Below are 26253 nucleotides of genomic sequence, written 5' to 3' on the forward strand. Positions count from 1 at the left end.
CTAAACAACCGCCTCATCCAAGCAACCTCAACCAGACATAGAAAAACGCACTCCCCATTCACATCTCCCCCGATCAAAGAAGTAAAACGGACAAAACTATACAATGGCCTCCTAGCCACTCAAGCCCCAAAACTAGATAACCAGATCTCCAACCTACTGATAACCTCCCCAGACTATGATATTCAAAAAAGAAATAAAAACTATACTCTTCAAGAAATTCCTGAAACAGTCCTAACTTCACTTACTCCGTCATTCCTCCCGCCACACTGAAACTACCTGACCTTCTCTGTACAACCTGAGAAATGACAAATGATCTTCATTTGTTACCCCCATTCAATAAATCTACTCTTCACCACTTTTTACCACTCAAGAACTGACAAATGACCTACTCTTTACAACTCTAGAAATGACAATTGTTCTTCCATTGTAACCCCCATTTATAAATCTTTTGTAAATCGCCTTGAACCGCAAGGTAATGGCGGAATAGAAATCTCTAATGGAATAAAAATACGAATGCATTTTCGTAGTGCAATCCATTTATGCCTTTATTCTGTCTCCTCCTCCATGTTCCCAGCGGTTCATTTACATATGATACTGTGGTGTGAATGTGGTACATGCATAACAAGCAGTTAACGTGCAACGCCAAGTGCTGGAATTTTCTTTTTTTTGATCATAGCTCAGCCAAAACATGAGTCCTGATGGAGTCGACATTTTGATAATAAATAGAAATAAAACAAAATACAAAAAAAAAAAGAAGATACCTTTTTTATTGGGCTAGCAATATATTGTTTCTCTAGCTTTCAAAGGCCAGGTGGACTCATAACATGGCAACCACAAAATGTTTTAATATTAAGGAAGTCATTTTATAGCCACATATATAAATGTTTGCTCATATTTGTGACTAAAGTCATCAGAAACAAACAAAAAAAAAGAGGTTTTAATGAATTGTTTAAGCAAACAATTTGTAATACAACAGTCCAAACAGTGGTGTAGGGAGGGCGAGAGGTGCCCAAGGCGGGGTGGTGCCCCCTTCCCCGCCCTCTTCTCTGCTCCCACCTCCACACTCCTTCCTTACACCCTCCTGCTGCGCACGCACCGCTTCCCTTCCCATCTGTAATGTTCCTGGTGTGAGCAGCAACCTCCAGGCTGCTGTTGCGCCTGCGTAGACTCTTCTTCCTAGGCGCGGGCCCAGGAAGTGACATCAGAGGAAAAGCCTATGCACGACAGCAGGTTGGGGTTGCTGCTTGCGCCAGGAAACGTTACAGAGGTACAGGGAAGGGAAGCGGGATGCATGTGCGGCAGTAGGGGGCGGGGGTGGTGGTGTGGAAAAGAGGACGGATGCCTGTGCCCTCACCAAGATGGCGTTCTGGGCGGACCGCCCCCTGCCCTCCCTTACTACAGCACTGAGTCCAAATCATATCCTTTTATGTGAAAAAATAAAAAAGATACAGAAGTTCAAGCATGTAAATTTGCAGACTGTCTATGGACCCATCACATGAAAAATCAACATTATGGATCTAAGACTTTAGTCTCCTTTCCAAGAGACAGTGACACTTCTCCCTGTATTGGTTTTGGTGAATGTTCAAAGAGCATGAATGCATTTCCGTTTTGAAAATTACCCCCAAGGAGTTTATATGCTTACAGCTTCTCTTTTATGGTACATAGACAAAACCAACCCGCCGAGACAATCGCGTGCAGGATGTCAGCGCGCTGGATTTAAACACTATTTTAAAGCACTCTGAGGGTGTGTGTGTATGTGGAGGGAACCCCCCCACTTTACTTAGAAATGTTGGTGTTCCCCCCATTACAGAGGACATAGCCTTTTCCCCTGTTTTTAGGTAAAAATTACTGTTTCCTCTGTAATGGGGGGGGAGGGGTTCTACGCTCTCCCAACGGGAGCGCCAACATTTCTAAGTAAAGTGTGTGTGGGGATTCCCCTCACCCCTCCTTGGAGCGCTTTAAAATAGTGTTTAAATCCAGCGCGCTGCCGTCCTGCGTGTGATTCTCTGGGCGGGTTTGTCCGCGTGCGATTGTCTCGTGCACTTTTGACTGGATATGTCTTTTTTAAAAAATCAAGCACCAGGTTTCTGGGTCTATTTACTGACTTAAGGCAACATTTTCAAAAGTGTGTAAATAAGTGCAAACTTCTATGCAGACCCACCTCATAAAAGCTTCTGCTCAATACGGACGAAAATATGAATATACAGAATTCGTGCACATAACTTAAGCATTGGTGTAGCAAGAGGGTGGGGGTGGACTGCCCTGGGCTAGGGTTACCATATGACTCCAGAAAAAGGAGGATAGATTGAGACATCCGGGTTTTACTTCAATTGAAAGCACATGCACCAGTTCTGTGGGTGCTTGAGCACCCCCTTTTTTTTTTTTGGAAAGTTGGCTTCTACAGCATGAAACTTGGAAATGATAAAACAGCACAGCAAACCCTTACATCAAACCATAGCACAAACTCTTGTCACTTTTCCTTTGACATGAGATCCAGACAGACAGATGGACAGACAGTCTCAACGCATTCTTGTAATAACGTACAAGATTTTCTAAAGAGAGTCTTGATTTCCTTCAGCTAATGAATTCCCCTTAAAACAGGAGCTTTATTGAAAATGGTGAAACATCCAATTTGTGCACAGCACCATGCACAAATAAAATGCTGAATAGATATAATTCTGATTTTAAATATTTAAGATAGAAGAATAAAATAATTACTCTGTACTTCCACTGGAAGTGTTGGTCCTTCACAATAAGCAGCACAGTGAACACTTGCCCATCTGCATCCTTAGCAGGCTGTAACACTTTGCTTAGTCTTCTTGTGTATCAGAACTTCATATGACAAAGCTTTATGTGGTCCAGATTGAGTCATTTGAGTAGTGAAGATAGTGTACTATCAGCATTCATGGTTAATAATTCTATGAGCAAGGAATAAAGTGGCCATGACAAGATATGCGGCTGGACGTAGGTGGGATGCAGGAGAATACAGCATTCTATATTCATCTTCCTCTTTTGGATCTATAGAAAAATGAAACCCCAGAAAAGAAGATGATTAGTGGTAAAATACTAGATATTCCATTTTGACTTTGATACTTTGAACCCCATTCCCTAGCAAACTTATTTATGCTGTTTGCTTAGCTGTTAAGTAGAAGAGGGAACCTTGGTCCTCTCTGGTAGAAATGACTCATTTTATCATATCTAGCGATTGTCCAGCTGTTTGTGAACCACACAATTACCATGAATCCGTGCCACAACCTTCCTGAGCACAGCTAAAGAAGAGGCAGATAGGGTCCCAGGTGAGGGGATGGTTCAAAGATATTTAGCCTTTCTCTGTTTCCTAAGAGAAGGTGCTCAATATGAAGTAACACTCCCCTTTTCCTATCTGCAAATGCTACTACCCTGAATTCTGACTCCTCATTTGCACAAGAACATATAGCAGAAGTCCCAGTTTATGCCATGATGCTGGTCCAAATCCCAAAAAAGGAGGGACTGCCTAGATGGATTCTTCTAGCGCACAATGCATGAAGCTATACAATAGCTTTTTTTGTGAAGATTATATATCTATTTATAAAAATTTTTATAGCATTGTTTAAAAAAAAAAAAATCCATTCAAAACAGTTTGCAATAAATATAAATCAATAAAGCAAGAATAAAAAAATTACAGAAATGGGTAGATTTAATAAATGGTGCTCAAAGTTAGGCAGTGTGATCTGCGCTAAGCTAGTATTCTGTAAAGAGTACTCTGCATGGAATGACCTTTGTAGTATACTAGCTTTATACGCATTTTAGCCTCAATTCTATAAACGGTGTCTAAAACTTAGGTGCCGATGAGCACATCGCTAAGCCCAATTCTATAAATTTAGGCGCACTTTATAGAATCGTGCCTAGTGGCACCTAAAGTGGGCTTAGATGTCGATAAGCATTTTAACCTTAGGTGCACCCTATTTATGCCAGGATTTTCTTGGCCTAAATGAGTGTGCCTAAGTCCAAAACAGGCACCTAAATGATTAACACATCCACGATCTGCCCCTTAACCATGCCTATTTTCTGGTAGGTGCCTTGAACTAGGCGCCTACTTGGAACCGGTAGGCGTCTACCAAATTCGATGCCTACCTGCCAATTAAATACAAGTTATGTCCATTCCAAGGTGTTATTTTTTAATTATTGGTGTCAAGAAAACCTTTTAAATAATTAAAGGTAGGTTTTACTAAACTGCGGAAGACCTTCTTAGCGCGAGCTGGTAAGGTAAATGCTCTGACGCTCATAGGGATAGAATGAGCATCGGAGTATTATCTCGCTGGCCCACTGTAAGAAGCTCTTTTGTGGTTTAGTAAAAGAAGCCCTAAGTTAAGGGCACCGATCTAGGTGCCTAACTTTAGGCATCATTTGTAGAATCTGGGCCTTTGTGTCTAACTTTGGGCACAAGTATTTATGCCTACCAAAGGCTGGTGTAAATGTTTGTGCCCAATTTATGGCAGGTATTCTATAACATCGTGCCTAATTTCTAGGAATATCCCTGATCCGCTCATACACTCCCATGACTACATAAGAACATAAGTATTGCCTCTGCTGGGTCAGACCAGGGGTCCATCGTGCCCAGCAGCCCGCTCCCACGGCGGCCCTCGAGGTCCTTGACCTGTAAGTTCCCACCACCTGAATTGTTTATGCCCTAATCCTGATGTACCCTGTATAGTACCCCTTTATCTATACCCTGTAATCCCTTTCTCCTTCAAGTCGTCATCCAGGCCCTTTTTGAAACCCATTATTGTACTCTGTCCTATCACCTCTCCTGGAAGCGCATTCCAGGTGTCCACACCCTTTTGGAGTTGCACTAAACAGTTATTTTCAGTGGCACTTAACTGTTTAGCACCACTGATAATAACCGGTTAGCTCCGGCCTCTAAATCAGCTATTTTGGGAGCATTCTGGGGGAGGAATCATCATTGGGCCTGTTAAGTGCTGATATTCAAAACTTTACCGGCTAGGTCAGGGGTGGGCAACTTCGGTTCTCAAGGGCCGGAATCCAGTTGGGTTTTCAGGATTTCCCCAATGAATATGCATTGAAAGCAGTGCATGCAAATAGTTCTCAGGCATATTCACTGGGGGAAATCCTGAAAACCCGATTGGATTCCGGCCCTCAAGGATCGAAGTTGCCCACCCCTGGGCTAGATTAACCCATAGTTGTCAGAACGGGGAAGGCCAAAGAGGCCATGGCCTCTCCATAAATTGTTGTACAGAGTCAGTTGTGGCTCTGCTCCCCCACCCACCTCCTCCCGGCCGCTGTCATTTTAAATCTTCGGGCAGCCGCCACGCAGCTGCTGTGCAGCATCGTTGCAGAATAAATGCTTCCAGGGCAGGCTTGCTTGTTGATGCTGTGCAGCAGCTGTCAGAAGATTTAAAATTACAACAACAGGGGAAGGCAGGTGGGGGATTCGGGAGCTGGAGAGAGAGGTTGTGCCACAGGATCCTGCTGGGGCTAAGGCGGAGCCTTTGGGGTCCCCAAATGAAAAAGCATTCCACTGCCTATGGGTTAACCACATATATGTAAATGGGTCTGCATAAAAGTCAGTCCCATTTTTATGTGGTAACCCATAGCCGGTTTAGTGCTGAATATCACACTTAACTGGCTATTTTTAACTGGCTCTTCAAACCTGAAAAATCAATGCTACTGCCTGGTTGTGGCCCGGAACTACATTTCTAGGTTTAACGCTACTGGCAGTCAACAAAACGCTGATCGCTGCTGGCTGAACATTGGGCCAAGAATGAGCAATTGTGCTAGACGAATACCTTCCTAGCCCATATTGCCTTAATTGTCTGTATCTCATTTGTTTAATTATTATGTATGTTACCTTATAACCTGTTCTGAGCTCTTTGGGGAGGACAGGCTATAAAACAGATTAAATAAATAAACAGCACCCCCCCTTTTACAAAACTGTAGTGCAGTTTTTAGCGCCTGCTGGGGTGGTAACAGCTCCGACGCCCGTAGGAATTCTATGAGCGGCGGAGCAGTTATCGCCGTGACCAGCGCTATAAACACTAGCGCAGATTTGTAAAAGCGGGGTTAAATAAGTAAAAAGTGGACGGTGGATTTAGGATGAGGAAAAGAAGTTAGGAGCGTGGCACTAATTTTAGCGCTAGGTTCATAAATTAGCCTCATAAATTGATGCAAACAATTAGCAAGCCTCAATTTATTACCATAGCTCAAGCTCCTAAATAAAATTGATTTTTCAGCCGAAATCTTATGCTCATAGGTTTGGCTGAAAATAGGGCACAAATTTAGGAGGCTAAAATTCTAGTAGACCTGCATTTTCTGATTATTATGTCTAATGTAATTATCTTTTTATAAATATTGCTATTTAAGAAAGCAGTGATTACAAGGCCTTGGTAGCAGATATGGAAGGTGAAGGACTAAAAATTATACATTTTAGAACTACAGTACTTTCTGTTTCACTGAGGCTGTGTCTGACTTTGGATGATAAGAGGCAGTCACTGTTTGCTTTTGTTTGTTTTCCTTTCCAGTTTCTCCCTTGCCCCTTCTTCTCCAGTTTTCTCAAACACATTGGCTCCTTGCCCCTGGTTTGTGCACTGCTCTCTCACAGTCCAGATATTACTGATAAAAGGGTGTCAAGTTTCATATATGGAGCTAGTCTCCTTAAGAGAGAACCTAGGAAGACGACTCCCCCCTTTTTCAAAGGCACCTCAGACACATAGTCAATGAAAGACATTTTAGAGTGCTTTGGTCTTCCATTAATGACTATTTGAGAAGCATTTTGATAGCACTTATCAACTCTCAGGGGCCCGTCATCTCAAAGAGAGGTTACAGATTGGAAAACATATTACACTCTACAGTACGTACAGTAGAAGGAAGGAGATAGATCCTTTTAACTGTCTGGCAGAAACAACTACACCCCCCCCCAACATACTGTAATACTCGTATGACAAATAGTTCCCGACTCTAACAGAAGAGAATATATTCTAAAAGTGGTCAAGCAGAAGAGCCTTTCTTTTATTCTATTCATATGAATGTTTCCAAATACTATGCCACCAGAAAATACATTTTCACAAACACAACCCAGTCATCTACAACTGTAAACTAAAGAATGACACGAAGACAAATTTTTCTCCGTCCCCGTGGGAACTCATTTTCCTGTCCCGTCCTGGCGAGTTCTTATCCTGTCCCTGCCCCATTCCTGCAAGCTCTGTTTTCATTCGCACAAGCCTCAAACACTTTAAAATCATAAGTGTTTGTTTGAGGTTTGTGTGGCAGAGCTTATAGGAATGGGGTGGGGAGAGGGACAGCGACAAAACTCACGGGGACGGGGAAAAATTTGATCCCGTGTCATTCTCTACTGCAAACCTACAGAATATAGTTGTAGGTTTATTGGGAACTAAAACTTGAACTTAAAAATATGCAGGTTGGATTCAGTGTTTTTCCTGTTTGACAGGCAGTGTTAAAACTATGTCAAATTTCCCCTCCCAAGCACCTGACATTCCATGACAACACCCACTATCTCTGGCAGCACTCAAGCCTTTCTCTCCCCCCCCCCCTCGGACAACCAGGGCAAGATTAATTTTTAAGGGCCCCTAGGCACACAACTATATTGGGCCCCTCTGGCCCTGTCCCGCCCTCTGCCTCACTCACCCCTCCCCATTTATCTGTTTTCTTATTTACTTCTTTATTTCCACTTGTATTTCTTTTTTTTTTTTCAAAACAAACAAAAATTAGCATACCAGTGCACAATTTTTCTTCTATGCAACCCCCAAACATCTCTGAACAAATCCCCCTTCCTTCCCTTCCCACCTACTTACCCAGGACTTTATATATATACTAGTCTTTAAGCCCATTACATTAACGGGTGCTAGAATAGATGTCTGTCTGTCAGTGTTTCTTTATCTCTCCTTGGCCGCTGTCTGTATCCTTCTGTCTCCCCCTCCCCCCCCCCTAGCAAAGCTGTCTGCCCCCAGCACCCACCTCCCCCCCAAATGTCTCTCCATGGCCCTCTTCTGTCTTCCCACCCCAGAGCAAAGCTGTCTGTCCCCAGCACACCTCCCCCCAAAGCAGCCCCCTTTCCCTATCTCTCCATTGCCCCTTCTGTCTCCCCCCAGCACACCCCTCCCCCCAAAGCAGCCCCCTTTCCCTCTCCCTGTCTCTCCATGGCCCCTTCTGTTTTCCCCCAGAGCAAAGCTGTTTGCCCCAAGCACACCCCTCCCCCTAAAGCAGCCCCCTTTCCCTTTCCCGCTAACTCTCTCTCTGGCCCCCTTTCTCTGTCTGCCTTTCTGTTCCTCTCCCTGCCCCTGTGTCTTTCTTTCTTTCTGTCTCCCTCCCTCCCGCTGTCTGTCTGTCATTTTTCCCCATTTCCCTGTGCAGCAGCATTTCCATCCCACTTCCCTATGCAGCAGCAACAGCATTTTCCTCCTATCCCCCCCTTTCCTGTGCAGAAGCAGTAGCAGCATTTTCCCCAATCCCCCTTTCCCTTCTCTGCTCCGTTTGGCCCCTCCCCCTTCTTTTACTGCCCGATCTGGCCTGCTATGACCCTCCCACCGCCGACAAACCTCCGGGTTCCAGCTGCGTAGGCAGCACTTTAAACATGCTGCTTCGCGGCCTTCTACTGCCGATTTCCTCTGCTGCGTCTATCTCCGATGATGTCATCAGAGACGCGGCAGAGGAAATCAGCAGTAAAGGGAACGAAGCAGCGTGTTTATAGTGCTGCCTACGCTGCTGGAGCCAGGAGGTTTGTGGAGGGTCAACGGCCAGAGCGGGACTGCTGTCCACCACTCGGTTGCTGCCACTGGTGCTGCCTACGCCGCTGGAGCCGGGAGGTTAGGAGAGAGAGAGAGAGAGCACAGTCGTGCGCCTTCAGCCCCCGCATGTGCCATGAGGTTAGAATGTTGCCACAGAAGCACACCTCACGGCGCCACACCGCACGAATTTTCGAGAGCGCATGCGCACTCTAGCATTTTATGATATATGATATATGGAAAGGGTTTAGAGTTAAAGTGTTCAAATATATTGTAAAGTAGTAATACTATCCGAAATATAAGTCTATACTAATAACCAAGTTTACAATGCCTCTCAACTGCCTCACTCTATGTCAACCAACTATAACCCATATGTATGTATAAACAACCAAATCTGTAACTCATCTAGTATGTTCCATGTTTGTTAACTTGTAATGAAACAATAAGGCAAGCAGTCCACCAAAGAATCCAACATGAAACAAAAGAAGATCGGCAGAAAATAAGGAGATTCAAATCAGGTTTATTCAAGTGCTTCCAAGAACCATGCCCAATGCATTTCGCCAAACAAGGCTAGTCAATGCTAATAGAAAACCATGTCTTTAATATATACAGAACACAGATACAGATATGTAGATAAAGGTTAAACTGAACCACCAAGAAGACAAACTGCATAGTGAAACACCTTAGAAACAATGACACATAGCCCCCTAATACTCTGCAAAATATAAATATAGCAGATGTAAATTTGAAGAAACTGACAATCACCACTTTACAAATTAACAAATAGAAATAAAACAAAAAAATCAAAAATAAGAATATACCATTTTATTGGACTAATCCATTTTTCAATTAACTTTCAGAGGCCATAGCCTCCTTCTTCAGGTCAATATATTATACTGCTGTTACATTATACTGTCCTGACCTGAGAAAGGGGGTTTTAGTCTCTAAAAGGTAGTTTAAAAATGTATTAAAATTAGTCCAATAAAAAGATTACCTTATTTTCTGTTAATAAAAGTTTTATCAATACTTCAATCCTATTTTATTCTAAAGCAACAAAAAAAACCTTTTTTCTACCTTTTGTCGTTTCTGTTTTAATCATCTTGTCTTTACTCTCTTCTTTCTAGCCAGCATCTGTCCTCTCTCTCTGACTTCCATGCAGCATCAGCCCCTTCCATCCACTCTCTGCCCTCTCTCTCTCTCTCTGCCCGTTCCATCCACTGTCCGCCCTCTCCCCATTCCATATGGCATCTTCCCTCTTTCTATGCTCCTTCCATAAACTGTCTATCCTGTGCCCTTTCTCTCCTTTGTACATGCTTGATTTCAGCTCTGCCACCTCTCCATTTTTCTCTCTCTGTCACCAACCCCTCCCCTATGCTCTAGCACAGGGGTGCCCACACTTTTTGGGCTTGCGAGCTACTTTTAAAATGACCAAGTCAAAATGATCTACCAATAATAAAATTTAAAAAAGCAAAAAGCACACTGTAAGCTGAGAAAATGTTAATTATCATTCCTATTCTGGGGTTTTTTCAAAGAGGTCAAGACAGATGACTCTATGCACTGTCACCTCAGTAACAACCATACAAAAATAGACAAATATATCCCCCTCCCTTTTTACTAAACCACAATAGCAGTTTTTAGCGCTGGGAGCTGCGCTGAATGTCAAGCGCTACTCTCGACGCTCATAGGCTCCCTGCACTAAAAACTGCTATTGTGGTTTAGTAAAAGGGGGGCCATAGTGCAAAATATAGACAGAAGATATAAATTCAGACACATTTTGATCACTAAATTGAAAATAAAATCATTTTTCCTACCTTTGTTGTCTGGTGATTTCATGAATCTCTGGTTGCACTTTCTTCTTCTAACTGTGCATCCAATCTTTCTTCCCTTCTTTCAGCCTGTATGCTTCCTCTCCTCCAGACCTCATTCCCTCCACCAACTTTTTCTTTCTCTCTCCCTGCCTCCCTTTATTTTTTTCTCTCTTCATGCCCCCTTTCTTTTTTCTGTTTCCCTTCTTTCTCCCTGCCTGCCCCCTTTCTTTTTTTCTTTCTCCCTGCCCTCCACCAAGCCACTGCTGCCACCATCGGGGAATAGGCCCCCAAGCCGCCGCTGCCACAGCCATCGGGTAACAGGCCTCAAAGCCACCGCCACCCCAAGCTCTCCCTGCTTCCCTGCGTCGGGCCGACCAGCATTCCTCTCCCCAACATCAATTCTGCCATCGGAGAGGAAGTTCCGGCCCAGCCAGGCAGTGATTGCCTGGCCCGAACTTCCTCTCCGACGGCAGAATTGACGTCGGAAAGAGAAAGGCTGATTGGCTCGGTAGATCGCCAAGGCAAAGTGAGTCTATCACGGAGCCTGGATGGGCTCTGCAATCGACTCACTTTGCCTTGGCGATCTACCAGTCGATCGCGATCAACCTATTGGGCACCCCTGCTCTAGCATCTCTCTCTCTTCTCCTTTCTTACCTTCCCACTCCACGGTCTAGCATCTTCCCTTCCCTGGCATCTCCTTTCCTTTTCTTCCATGTCTCCCTCCCCCTCCATGCTCTGACATCACCTTCTTCCTTTTCCATTGGTCTGGCATACCTTTATCCTTCCCTCCATACCCTGGCATCTCTTCCTCCTTCCCTCTCTTCCCTCCATGCCCTGGAATCTCTTCCTCCCTCCCTTCCCTCCAAGCCCTGCCATCTTCTTTCATTTTCTCCCTCATCTTCCTTTTCTCTCTCTTTCTCCCTCCAGTTGGGTACAGCAATTTTCTCCCCCTCTGCTCCTTCTGTCATCCAAGGCCTGGCGTTATGACCTTCTTCGGGAAGCAGCAGAATTCACAATTCGCTGCTGTTGCCGGCTTCAGACCTTCTTCTCTGTCGGGTCCTGCCTTCATGGAAACAGGAAGTATGTAGCATCAGGCAGAGAGGAAGGCCTGAAGCCGGTAACAGCAGCGAACTATAAACGCTATTGCTGCTCGAAGAAGTTAATGGAGCACCCGGGGCAGACCACTTCCCCCGAACCCCCGCCGACCCTCTCACTGCGAGACGACTGACAAATCTCCCTCCGGTAGCGTCGGCAGCGGCAGCACTCTAAACAGGCTGCTTTGCGGCCTTCTCCTGCCGTGGATTCCCTCTGTCACGTCACTGATGACATCATCAACGACACGACAGAGGGCTTCACTGGCAAGAGAAGGCTGCGAAGCAGCCTGTTTAGAGTGCTGCTGCTGCTGCTGGAGGGAGGTTTGTCGGTCAGTCGTCTCGCATGGGAGGGAGAGATAGGAGGGTTAGCGGGGCGGGGCCTGTGTTGCCGATCGATTTATTTTTTTAGTGGTCTCTTTGCCCTCCTTAATGGTGAATGTTATTAATTTTTGCCAATTGTAAATTGCTTTGATCTGTTGTTCAGTACAGGCAGGTAATAAATGTGAAATATAATTTAATTTTGTAGGTCTCACAGAAGGCATCTATCAAAGTCTACAAAACCCCTAGCTTCCTCTCTGACCACACAGCTGATAAAATTCCAGTTTTGGAAGATAGCTCAGTCTAACTCAAAGGATATTTTTCTTACCGCAATTCTCCTGCGCTGGCTCTGAAAAACAGTGCAGGGTCCCATAACCACACCTACACAGCTGGCAACCTTTGTGTATCCAATCCCCGTGCTTGACGTAGTTGCCACAGTTCCTGGCAGAGAGCAAAAAAATTAACACTCGTGCATTGAGGGGTCTATTTTTTTTATTGTGAAAAGGGGTTCACTTGCACCCCATGGCCTTACTTACTTTCTCCTTTCATCGTGCTCACAGTGTCGACCGGCGAAATGCTTCGGACAGGCACAGAAACTTCCAAGAATACAGGTTCCTCCATTTTGACAGCAGTTTCTGTTTAATTTGCTGCCTGTTGTAATAAAAGCCCTAAATCAGCCATTACCATTTGCAAGACAGGAGTGCACGTTTGACAAGCATTCTCGATTTTCCCCCTACTCACACAGGGCTAGAAGGTTTAATTGTATTGTCCTTTGGAGGTAATAAATTAGCTGCCTGTTAGGGGTGTTTGCTCAGTTAAGCTCTCTTTGTTTGGATAAGGATTAAAGGCAAACTGCCTGGGATTAGTAAACTGGTCAAGGAGTAACTCCCAGATTCTACACTTCACATCTTGTGTGGCAAACCTGGAGCTAAATTTGCTACTAACGAAAAGGAATGTTCTTTTCCTTGGACAGCTTGCAACCCACAACATAAAATGAAGTAATCAAATCCATACAGATTTGGCTAAAAAAGCATCCCATGGCATACTGTGTGTGTGTGTGTGTGTGTGTGTGTGTGTATGGGAGGGGAGGGGAGGGGGGGAACCCTGCAGCAAGTCTTATCATGCTACACCCACATTTCTTTTCACATGAAGGAGGAAATTCATTTTGGTGTGGTAATTAGAGGCTATCTTCAAATGTCCTGCAAAATGAGAAGGAAATTTTTCCATTTTTCTAGTAACTGATTTTACAAGGCCCACATGCCTTTCCCCCTAAGAAATAGAAAAAAGCTTAAAGGTGCATATCTTCCGACAGTGAATCATTTATGCAGAACTGGCCTGTGACAGCGCTATCACTCACCCCCTTATTGATATGACGTCCAAATCCAAGTTTGGACATTTTGCGTAAGACATACAAAAAGGACCAGTAGCAATTATGACCATTTTCAAAACTGCAAAATGTCTATCTTGTTGTTTGTTTTTTTTTTTTTTCCAAATATGGCCATTTTTCAGATGTGCATCTATCTTTTTGAACCATTTTTGACAAAAACATGCCCCAAACAAAAATGAACAAAACTAGCCATTGGAATGCAGGAGGGGGCCAGCATTTGTAGCGGACTGTCCACACAGACATCCCAGTAGAGCAGTGGGGCACCTCAGGGGGCGCTGCAGGTACACACTAGAGAATGACACGGGGACAAATTTTTCTCCATCCTCGGGGGAACTCATTTCCCCATCCCGGCAAGTTCTTTCACTGTCCTCATCTGCACAAGCCTCAAATACAGTGGTGCCTCACACAACGAACTTAATTCGTTCCAGGAGCAAGTTTGTTATGCGAAAAGTTCGTTATGTGAAACGCGTTTTCCCATAACAATACATGTTAAAAAAAATAATTCGTTCTGCAGCATAAAATATGCTAAGATGACATAAAAAAGATAAATTTGTCAAAATGGTGAAAATGGTGGTCTTACTGAGGCCAAACTCTTTGACGAGGTCACACTGTTTTACCCCACATTCACTCCTTCTAATTATTTCCCGTTTCATTTCAACAGAAATCACCTTCCTGCTTTTTTTAGAAGCCATGATATATAAAAAATATTGAGTTTATCTTAAAAGGACGACTGTATACAGTGAGAGAGGGCAGTTAAGCGCAGTGACTAACGACTGCCTGCAGTGCCTGCGCGGAAGGATGCAATACATCGGCAGCTCGGGCGACTTCGTTGTGTGAAACGAAGTTCGTTGTGTGAAACGAAGTTCGTTGTGTGAAGTTCGTTGTGTGAAACGAAGTTCGTTGTGTGAATCAAGACATGAAGTTCGTTGTGTGCAGCGTTCGTTATGCGAGGCACCACTGTACTTTAAAATCATAAGTAGCAACATTCTAGAGCTCAGATTGTGATGTCATCATGCCTCATTCCACCAATGCCTAAGCTCTGTCCTCATCTGCACAAGCCTCAAACACTTTAAAATCATAAGTAGCAACATTCTAGAGCTCAGATTGTGATGTCATCATGCCTCATTCCACCAATGCCTAAGCTCTGTCCTCATCTGCACAAGCCTCAAACACTTTAAAATCATAAGTGTTCGAGGCTTGTGCGGTTAAGGCAGAGCTTACAGGAATGGGGCAGGGACAGCGCCAGCGCCAAAACTTGTGGGGACGGGGCGGGGAAATTGGGTTCCTAGCATACACCTTGCCATAACCCCCTTCCACCACAAGTGTAGTAGTTAAGAGTGGGATATGGACCTGGTCCCCTTTTCTGCAGTCCACTGCACTGATCACCAAGCTACTCCAGAGACCTGCTTGCTGCTTCACTAGGACTACCAATAACAGCTGAAATTGGCATAGTTTCATACTTTCATTCACATCTTTGGGAGGTGAGAAGGGGGTCTGTGGCCACTGGGGGAATGTGGAGGGGCCATGCTTACATCCCTGCAGTGATCATCTGGTCAGTTTGGGTGCCTTTACAACCCTCATTTGTTGTTATAAGAGGTCAAACCCCCAAACATCCAAACTGTGCCCTGCGCGTATTCCAAAATGATCGATTATGGCAGAAAAACGTCCAAGTCATAAGCCCGTCCTAGTCCCACCCACACCACGCCTTTATCGCGCCCCCCCCTTGAGATTTAGACAAACTGTGAATGAACAGCGTGGATATCCGTCTAGAAAACAGGTTTTGAAGACAGCAAATTGGAGGGCTGGGCGAGAAAAACACCCATCGGCCCTTTTGTGCCAGTTTCTGAACGTTTTTCATTTTTGAAAATGAGCCCCACAGTGTACCAAAAATTGGGTGACAATTCTGCACTTAACTTTAGGCTCTAAAACAGACGTTGCATGCAAAATGGAGTAAACGGTAATTACAAACGTAACTGCAAAGAACTATTCTATAAAATAGTACCTAAGGGCTTTATTGTGTAACTGCATGGGGCGGGCATGCACGTGGATAGGTCAAGGGTACATATGTGTGAAACTTATTGGACAGTATAAATTGCAAGTGCATCTACATTTAGGCATGTGCATTTATACCTGCTATAAATGTGGGGTCAGTGGGGGTGGCCATATTTAGGTGCATCATTACCAACTAACAGTTGTATTCTATTAACATTTGCTTATATATACTCCTCCCTCATTTCCAGACACTTTCTTCCTTCTTGTTATGCACTTTCCTTTCCTCTAGTAATACTAAAACCAGGTAGACAGACATCTGGGTTTGAAGGCCACACCGATCTCAGTCCAAGTGGAAGGGCCAAAGAGTTCTGGGGAGCAGGAAGGATGAGATGTTGAACGATGCTCCCTGGAAGTCAAAAGCAACACTACTTCTGGCCAAAAGTATCACGTTCTTACCGCTGCACCTGGAATCCATCTCACTGCTGCAGGCTGAATGTAAACCTCTCACAGACTGGGTGTCACTGTGCATCGTTTGCCTATCTCTGTACTAAATCCTCCATCTTTCCTCATCCCCACAATTGTACCTGCATTGGGTGCCTCTGTGATTATGATGGAAGCAATGGTTTTCTACAAAAATATGGGATGAGAATCTGTTCTAAGAGGGCAATTCTATAACACTGCCAACATTGACCATGTTACACCTTCCTACCGACTTCTGCATTGGCTGCCGATGGAGGCACGTGTGAAATTCAAGTTTGGTTGTTTCTATTTTAAGATACTATTCGGTTTAGCCCCTAAATACATAACTGACCTTTTTCTCTTTCTCAGCCAACAAACATAGAAAAAGCTCACACTTGAATTTTGTTTCCCCTCCAGTTAGCAGGGGTAGGGAACTCCGGTCCTCGAGAGCCGTATTCCAGTCGGGTTTTCAGGATTTCCCCAATGAATATGCATTGAAAGCCGTGCATGCAAATAGATCTCATACATATTCATTGGGGAAATCCTGAAAACCTGACTGGAATACGGCTCTCAAGGACCGGAGTTCCCTACCCCTGGGTTAGAGGATGCAAATTTAAAAGACATCATCAACATCTCCTCTCACATCAGGAAGCATTATGGGGTAAAGATCTACAACAATTGCTTACGTCTACTACTTATGGGGAATTTAGGAAACGCTTAAAAACATATCTGTTCCTAAAGTACTTAGGCAACTAACCTGCACAATCTCATTCCACAATAACTGATCCCTAGAGCATCACTAGCTTTTAACTTAGTTAAATCCACTCAATTTGTAGTATCTTTCAATCAATGTTAACCGGCAGAACATTGTTAAATCCACTCAGTCTATAACATCTTTTAATTATTGTAAACCGCATAGAACTTCACGGTCCTGCGGTATATAAACTATTATATTATTTATATACCTCCTGAATGCCTACATGGTGCCCGATTTCCTTTATAGAATATTAGCATAACCAGGTGTATACAGTAGGTCAGCCATAGAACTGGTATAAAAGCGCACGCCTTAGTACATGAGATATACCCATAACTTATAGCATTCCATATATTTATAGACTAGATGTTATAAATGGTGCCCAAATGAAAGTTAAGCACTATTTTATACACTGAAGCCCAAATTTGGGCACCGTTTATAGAATAGTGCTTAGCACCAGTTTTCTTGCTCAATTCTGTGCCTAAATTAGGCATGGTTCTGCCCTATTCTATAACACCGTGTGCAATTTCTAGCAACACTCATCATCATCCATGCCCCTCCCACGGCCATGCTCCCTTTTCAGATCCACAGGGAGAATTTATGCACACATCTTTATAGAATCCCAACTAGAAGGATGTGTGATACATTTTAATTGTTGCCAATTGCTGCCAATAATGATTGGCAATTGACTGCTCATTTCTCAATTAAGTATGAATATGCTTGATGTTTCTTGAGTCATTGAGTCGTTGAATGTACCATTGTGTTGGAGGAATAAAGATCTTCACATTACCAGATGAGTTGGAGGACACTTTTTTTAATGCAAATCATTCTGATCTGGACAATTCCATTTTTGTTTTTTTGTTTTTATGCTTGATGTTTGCAATTTTGGGCACACTATTAATGTGCTGATTTAAAAAGACATTGCTTATCAAATAATTAAATAGAAGGATTGAAGGATTATGCTGATATGATTTAGGGCAATAAGCCAAATTAGGATGAAAGCTTATAGTAGTAGAGAAAATTGCGATTTATGCTATAAAATACAATAAAGTATGAGCTTTGTAATGCTAGTAAGGAAAATGCGTAGAAATTAATTTTGTGATAACAAGAAGTGCTGTGAGTTGTTTTTTTAACAGTTCACTCTTAGCTAAGAGACAATGGGCTAGATTCACTAACCTGCCTCTCCGTGCCCGATCCGCAGCAGGCCGACCAATTCACGAAGGGAGAATATTAAAAATGGGGGCGAGCGGAGACACGCCCCATCCGACTACATGGATCGCTATGTAGCGATCCCGACGCATACGCAGACCATCTACTTTGCCTGTAGATGATCTGCGCAAGCGTTTGATGTCTGTTTTTGCTGGGATTTTTTTTTTTTTACTTTTTTTTACTGGCCCCGATTCTCCTGCTCTCCCAGGGAAGGGCGATCCCCAGCGGCAGCAGCCTCTTCCCCTTGCAGACTGTAGCGGCGCTCAAGTTCACTGTCCCGGCGAGTCCCTGCCGCGAAGAGCCACAGCTAACTTTTTTAAAAGCAGGCTCGCACTGCGGGGAAGGGTGACAGAGAGCAGGAGAGTCGGGGTGGCAAAAGCAGGGTAAGGGCTATCCTCCAGTGCTGTTCTGTGAAGGAGAGGTGGCAGAGGGCAGAGAACAGGGCACTTTTGATGGGGAAGAGAGCAGTTTTTTACACAAGCAACTGGTTCTCTTGATCGGCTAGCCAGTCGGTGTGTCAGGAAAAAATTAGTGAATCACGTTCTTCCTGCTTTGCATGCCATTTCCCTTCATTTGCTTGCATGGATCGGAGGAGAGATTAGTGAATCAGGTCGTAGGGAAATTGGGTCAAAAGGGCTCGCAAACTGATCGGTTTGCTTAGTGAATATAGCCCAATGTGATCTGTTTTGCTAATTGTGCTATCGAAAAATGTTAAACTACAGATCTGATACAAAGAGAAAAATATAAATGTAATAACCTGAAACTTAGACTCCAGAGTATATAGACAGGAGAGAAGGACCATGTTACACTCCCTGGCACAAATACTGAATGTTATAACATCTTTTGATTAATAAATCTGATACTGAATCATTATATTACAGTCTTTGTGTCTAATTAATTTGCAACTGCAGGCTGAGAATCTTCTCCCTTTGGAGGGAACGCTCAGCCTGGATAGATCCCTCCTCTCCCACTGACCAGGCCTTGCAGCCATCTGGTCAATATATAGAATCTGGGTATACAAGTGTACTTGTGAGTCCCACCCCTGGGTATGCCCACCTGTTAAATACACACTATGTAAGGTATGAATATATTTTCAGAATAGCACTCAAACAGTATTTTGGTATTTATATATATGTGTGTGTGTGTGTGCGTGTGTGCACACTTGTACACTGGTGCTCTACTTAAAGGCATATTTGGCATCAAATTACTCCCTGAACGGCTCAAAGAAGAAACACAGAGCCATATAGCTTTACAAATGGGGAACAGAGGAGATAGCTGGTTCATGAGTGAGTGATGGTAGCAGCAGGTGGAGAGCAGTGGATTAAATACTGGTAGTAAGCAGTCTTCTGAGTTAGCCATTTTCCATTATCCCATAGCAAGATTCAGGATCTGCAACAGCAGAACTGGGGGGGGAGGGGGCGGTGTCAACAGATCCTTGCCATTATGTGCCCATCAACATGAAACAGTTGAAAGGGACGAATGTCTGGGCTGGGGCTCAATATAGCAGGACATGTTCAGCTTGGTTCAAGTGTCATCTGGATGCCACGTGTTTTGAGATGCAGTCTGATGCACAAATCTAGCTAATGTATTACTGTAACCTGCTTAGGAATGCATGTACTAAAGAGAGACACAGTATTTATGAACCCCCTGACTGTGCAACTGATTCCCGAACACTGCATCTGCAGCCGTGTGTGAGCTTGCGCTCTGTTACCTACTCTCTGTGAGTCCAGTGAATGGCACATACGCTCCAGAGAATAGCGGTTTCCTGCTTTCAGAAGTGCTTTGCAGCTCATTAAAAGCTTCTAAAGAAGTGCTGTGGTTTCTGGGCTGCAGCATCCTAGGTGTAACATCTAATCCTTCACTATCCACCTGTTCACTGCCTGTAAAGAGAAAAATACATTTCTGCAATGTAGAATATTTCAAACACCTTTAAGAATAAAAATCTTCAACAACAAAAATAACAAGATAAGAAGCTCTTGGTTAATGCAATTTTTACTCCTCCCATCCTTTCATACACTGGCTGCACTTACTGTGGGGAATGAAACATTCAGAACGCATCTGAGGAAGAGAACATATCAAATAAAACTTTTGTTCTGTCAGGGAAAAAAAAAAAAAAAATCCTTCTGCCTTACCTATTCCATGAGGAATGATCATCAAGGTGAAAGCTATTGAAGCAAACCTAAAAAAACAAAACAGAGCCAAAACTGAAATGAGTTGAATCATTCCCATTTATACATTAGGGGCTAGATTCACTAAGCAAACCGATCGTGTACCGACCCCTTTTCAACCCCGACCCGATTCACTAACCTCGTGGCCGATCTAATTCCGATCCGCGCATGCAAATGAGGGTAAGCGGCATGCACAGCAGAAAGGTCGCGATGCACTAAACTTTTTCAGCAACACCAACTGACTGGGCTGGCCGATCCAAAAAGAAGCGACTGGTGGAGACCAGACCCGACTCGCCTGCCCTTCCCCGCAGTGCGAGCCCCTGGTTTTAACCCGTGGGTTTAAAGCGGGGTAAGACCACGGGCTCGCGATGTAAAAACACAACAAAACAGTCAGCTAAGTATAAAAAAAAAAAAAGTAAAAAAGCTCTGCTGGGCACGAAGGGCCAGCGTATGCGCAGACCATCTACAGTCAAGGAAGATAGTCTGCGCATGCTCAAGAATTGCTTTCCAGCGATCCGTACGGTCGTTGGGGGGTTTGGGGGGGGCGTGCCAACGATCGCCCCCATTTGCATGCAGGCCTTTAGTGAATTTGTCGGCCTTTCTGCAATCGCCCACGGATCGGACAGGGATCTCCAAGTTAGTGAATCTAGCCCTAGGTGCCCAATTAACAGCATAAGATGTGTGTGCAGCTTAATGCCAATTAACAGCCAGTTATTAATTTGATAACCAATTATTGGCTTAAATTAACATTAATTGGTGCCAATTAGCAGTTGTGCACACAACCGACCTTAGCCACTATTCTATTTTCTGTCATGTGCAATTTCTAGGGGGTGAGAATACAGGAGGAGTAAGTTATAGAATACTGTGGGACTAGGCTCTGATTCTATAAACGGTGCCTAAAACATCGGCACTGAGGAATACAGCACATAGTGCATGTAAATCATGAGTTAGGCGCTGTTTATAGGATCATGTTTAGTGGTGCCTAAATTGAACCTTAGGCACCCCCTATTTATGCCAGGGTTTTCTTGGCCTAAATACTGATGCCTAAGTCCAATTTAGGTGCCTACATGCAAAACACACCCAAGATCTGCCCCCTAACCATGCCCACTTTCTGGTGGATGCTTTGGACTAGGTGCCAGCCTGAAATTCATAGGCACCTACCAAGTTAGGTGCCCACCACCCAATTAATTTTCATTTTTGCCAATTATGAGCTCATTATTGCTAATTATCAATGCCAATTAAGCTTTTTAAATAAATAAGTTAAGCGCCTAGAGGGCTAGGTGCACCGATCTAGGCACCTAACTTCAGGGGCTGTTTATAGAATCGGGCCTATGTGCCTAACTGCTAACAGCTAGGTCTGAGCATCTACACCAGCCTTTGACATGGTGTAAGTGTTTGTGCCTAAGTTAGGTGCGAGACTGTGAACTTAAACTAGAATTCTATAATGGAAGTTCCACGTGGAACTGCTATTACAGAATTCATACTCAGTTAGGGTTACCAGATTTTACGTCAGTAAAATCTGGACCCCTAGACCCACCCCCAGGCTTGCCCAGTTCCACCCATCCCCACCCCATTATACCTTAGCTCCACCCCCAGTCCCGCCCCTGCTATCTGTTCATTGGGCAGGAAGGCATCCATGCATGCACGGATGCGATGCGATGATGTCACACACCTCTTTTGACTTTTTTTAGATGGTTAGGGGAGGTCCTGGATGTTTGGGGAAGGGAAAGGAAGAGATGATTAGAGTACCTGAGATTTATTTTTTTTATGTTAGGGGGAGGCGTGGTTGGGTCAGAGGGCTAAAGGCTGCCAGGGTGTTTTGCATAATGGTAGTGGTTATGAGGAGTAGAGGGTGTCAGGTCAGGCTACAGAAGAAACAGTGGTGTAGTTATGGTTGGGCATCAGCAATGGCACCACACTTCCCTCTCCTTTTAATTTCATGTCCTTCCAGCATCTGCCCTCCTATCTCCAAACTTTGTCCCTCCCTGGTGTACCTAACAGGCATCTCCAGTGACAGTAGCGATTCATTTTGCTGCTGGCACCAGCCCCCAGGCTTCCCTCTGCTATGTCCCACTCTCACTGATGTCACTTCCTGTTTCCTGTCTGTTAGGACATAGCAGAGGGAAGCCTGGGGGGCTGGTGCCATCAGCAAAAATGAATCACTGCTGGCACCAGGGATATCTGTACCCTGTTAGGTACACCAGGGAGGGACGGGGTTTGGAGAAAAGAGGGAGGTTATGGAGTTGAGAGGAGAGATGCTGGATGCAGGATAGGTTTAAAAACCTGTATTTATTTTCATATCTCTTGGGGAAGAGGGGGGGGAGGCAAAGGTAGGGACCATCCCAGTTAACTGTAGGCCGATCCAAAATATTGGGACTGGCAACATCACTGAGAAGACAAAAGAAAAAAACTGGCATTAGAACCTTTCAACTAACTCTTCTATGCCTCTTCAGACCTGGGGAAAGATTTCTCACATTGGGGGTAATTCTCAGTAGATCGCCTAGATAGGTGCTAAATGCGGATTATATAGTTGCATTGGTAACTGCAGATCTAGAATGCTCGTGTAAGTCCACATTTACATACCTAACTGTAGGCGCAAGCATGTGCCGCAGCCAAATCGCTAATGTAAATGCTCGCACCAAAATGTAAGTAGATTAACCATGCACATAACTGTCTGATATGTTCCTGAATCGCTCATGCCCTTTCCAAGGCCAGGCTCGCCTTTGAGTTATGCATCCTGTAATTTGGGTGTACAACTTAGATATACTGTCAATTAATGCCAATTAACACTAATTATAGCCATCTAATTAATCTATTACATTACACTTCTCCCTCCGTATTTGCGGTTTCAGCATTCGCAGTTTCGATTATTCATGATTTTTAGCTTGCTGGCTCCTCTCCCCCCTCCCCCCCCAATTACATCAGCTTGCATAGAGAAATCGCTGATTCCAAGCATTTACAGAGAAAAATTGCTGATTCCCAGCACTTTCTTCACCGTGTTTTGCCTCTCCTTCAGGAACAGGCCAGGTCTCCCACCATGTTATTTGCGGTTTCACCAAATTCACGATGGTTTTTAATAGAAAACAGCGAATAACATATAAAAAACTTATTTGCGTTTTTTCTGTATTCACGAGTATCACAGTGAATACGGAGGGAGAAGTATATACATAGTTTTGCATGCTTGTCAGCAGTTTAGGTGCACAACTTTCTAGAGATTGCGCTTGCCTTAAAAATCTGTGAATTTTTTAAAAACACAAGTACATTGTACGCAGAGAAAATGTTAATTATCATTTATATTCCGGGTTTTCTTTTCAAAGAGGTCAAGGCAGATGACTTTATGCAATGTCACCTCAGTAACAACTATACAAAAATAGACAAATATACCCCCCTCCCTTTTTACTAAACCTGGATAGCGGTTTTTAGCGCAGGGAGCTACGCTGAATGCCCCGCGCTGCTCTTGACGCTCATAGGCTCCCTGCGCTAAAAAACGCTATTGCGGTTTAGTAAAAGGGGGCCATAGTGCAAAATATAGACAGTAGATATAAATTTTCAAAACAGACACATTTTGATCACTAAATTGAAAATAAAATCATTTTTCCTACCTTTGTTGTCTGGTGATTTCATGAGTCTCTGGTTGCACTTTCTTCTTCTAACTATGCATCCAATATTTCTTCCCTTCTTTCTGCCTCCTGTATGCTTCTTCTCCTCCAGACCTCATTCCCTCCCCCAACTTTTTCTTCCTCTCTCCCTGCCCCCTCCCTTTCTTTCTTTCTGTCTCCCTGCCCCCTTTCTTTCTATCTGTCTTTCTCTCTCCATGCCCCCTTTCTTTCTTTCTGTGTCCCCTTTCTTTTTTTCTTTCTTTCTGTTTTCCCCCAAGCCGCCCGCCACCAAGTTGTGAGCTCTCCCTGCTTCCCAACGCAGTAAACAGAAGCGCCGGGCTGACCAGCTGTCCCCCCGATGTCAATTCTGACATCAGAGAGGATGTTCTGAGCCAGCCAGACAGTGATTGGCTGTCCTGAAACTTCTTCTCCAAAGTCAGAATTGACGACGGGGAGGGGGGGGCGAGGGGAAGCTGGTCAGCCCGGAGCTTCTGTTTACCGCGTTTGGAAGCAGGTAGAATGCAAAGGCAATGCGAGTCTATCATGGAGCCCGGGATGTGCTCCATGATCAACTCGCGTTGCCTTCGTGATCTATTGGTCGAATGCGATCGACCTTTTGGGCACTTCTGATCTAAATAAACTTGAGTGTGGCCTAGTAATTAGAACTGCTGTCTCAGCACCCTGAGATTAGCAGGTTCAATACCAGCCTGCTCCTTGTGACTCTGGGCAAGTTACTCAACCATGCATTGTCCTAGTGGATTGTGAGTCTGCTGGGACAGATAGAGAAAATATCTAAGAGTACTTGATTACTGTTCAATATATTATAAACTGCTTTGGTTGAATCTCTTCAAGAAAAAGTGGTAAATAAAGCCCAATAAATAAAATTAAATCTCCTTCATCCTTGTACACCCAGTAACATGTGTGTAGACCTCTCGGTAACTGCACGTTTCTGCTCACGGGAAGCTTTCTGCATCAGCTCCTGAATCAGACTGAGGTGTTGATCATATGTAATAACTGTGACAAATATTATACAAATGCATTCAAGAGTAGAAACATACAGCAGGAGATTGTTCAAGGTATAAAGAAAATGCAAGAAAGAATGCAAACTGCTTAGAAGAACCAGGATTAAGTTTTGGCCAAAAAGAAAGGCAACTTTTAAAAAGTGCACAAGGCCTGGCAGTTTTCTGGCACAGTGTTGAAATAATGTGCCCTTTGCAATGAAGATTTAATTTTTCTGCAGCATTCACAAGGGGCACAGAACTCATACATCAAAATCACAGCATACCGGCCAATGTTTCCCACCCCCCTACTTAGATTTTTCACATTTGTGGAAAAGTCCCATTATCTTGTAAGAGATTATTCTTGCACAGATTTTTTGAAAAAGATTTTTTCTTTCCTGAAATTGGAAGAAATTATATCATGAGACTACAGATGTGCTTATTTAGGGCTTCTTTTATAAAGCTGCGATAGCAATTCTGGATGCTGCAAATGTGACGAAGCCCATAGGAACTGAATAGGCTTCATTCCGTTTGTCATGTGGGAATCGCTTTGTACAACGAGCCCTTATAAAAGTGCCAAAAAATGTGTGCATAGGTTTAAAAAAGAAAGTGTTTGTCCTACTTTTGCCTGAATCTACCCTTAATCCTTAATCAATTTGGTACACAATACCATGTTAGAGCCTTGCGCTGATGGTCGAGCACATGGCTTCTAAAGTGAACATAAAGTGAAAGTTTTGCTTGCTGATTCATTAAGCCAATTATATGCACATTTGAAGCACACAGAACTTGTGCGCTAATCAGGGCAAGCATGCCACATGCATGCACACAAGGTTCTGCGGTGAAGGTAGCTAGTACTGTGTGCATGGACAAGGAAACTGCCATCACACAGTTATGCATATGTTGGAATGTTAATTATCAGCATCGCAAAACTTGCAAGAATCTTGGCACATTTCTTGCAATTTTCACAATGCTGATTTTTAGGCACAGAACAATATTCCACACATGCACCGAACTGTCACCTTCTGTACTGTTATGCTCATAGCAAAAAAGAAGACACAGGTATTAAATGCTCGCAGTCGATACTGCAGAAGAATATACTAACCCTTCTACATCTCCTCAAATCTGGGGTTCAAGTTCTTGCATTGTGTTCTCCTTAAAGCATTCTGCATGCTTCTCTGCATTGGGACCAAGTAGCTAATAGCCTCATTACCATTCATTTTAATATACTGCATGCTGGTATCTAATGTGAGGTTTTATGCAGGGTTAAATTCTATACAAAACCCTTTTCTGTATTGTGCACCCTAAAACTTGTGCGCAGACCTTTCCCTAAATGCATTTCCGCCCATGCTAGCTTTCTCCATTGGCCCCTCTCTTTGCCCATCACAATATTTTATTCCTATGACTGTAGAGTAGCCTTACCTAACATGGCATCCCCGGTACATTTCTCCTGGAACCCAGAAGTTGCTGATGAAACTTCTTCTACAGCAGTTCAGCTGGAAGCAAGCCCCCTGGATCCGGAAAGCGGTTTCATGCAACCTTCTGCATTACCTGCAAAGTAGCAAATATTTAATCCATGCTCGTGGTCTGCTCGGCCAAAAAGGAAGGAGGAAGAAAAAGGAACGGGAAAGGACTCTCTTTTCCCTCTGCACCGCCTGGAAGTAGGTAGGACATTGCTCCCAGTTCTACTTCATATGGGTCCCTTTGTGAGAAACTGACAGCGAATTCTCAT

General features: G+C 43.9%; 1 protein-coding gene across 2 annotated transcripts; it reads right to left on the minus strand.

The window, feature by feature from the left end:
• Positions 1–749: 749 nt before the first annotated feature.
• Positions 750–26253, minus strand: LOC117352194 (cryptic protein-like). Of its 2 annotated transcripts, none has more exons than XM_033928476.1 (6): positions 26073–26253; positions 19892–19938; positions 19475–19639; positions 12495–12609; positions 12287–12399; positions 750–3018 (listed from the first exon to the last, which is right to left on the minus strand). In XM_033928476.1, exons 2-6 carry the CDS (start codon positions 19911–19913, stop codon positions 2897–2899), a joined length of 537 nt encoding a protein of 178 aa, XP_033784367.1. In that variant the 5' UTR covers positions 19914–19938; positions 26073–26253; the 3' UTR covers positions 750–2896. The 2 variants fall into 2 exon arrangements, with proteins under 2 accessions (XP_033784367.1, XP_033784357.1); XM_033928466.1 differs by having other exon boundaries at positions 25944–26253.

Source organism: Geotrypetes seraphini, chromosome 1, assembly GCF_902459505.1.
Source record: "Geotrypetes seraphini chromosome 1, aGeoSer1.1, whole genome shotgun sequence".
Lineage (NCBI taxonomy): Eukaryota > Metazoa > Chordata > Amphibia > Gymnophiona > Dermophiidae > Geotrypetes > Geotrypetes seraphini.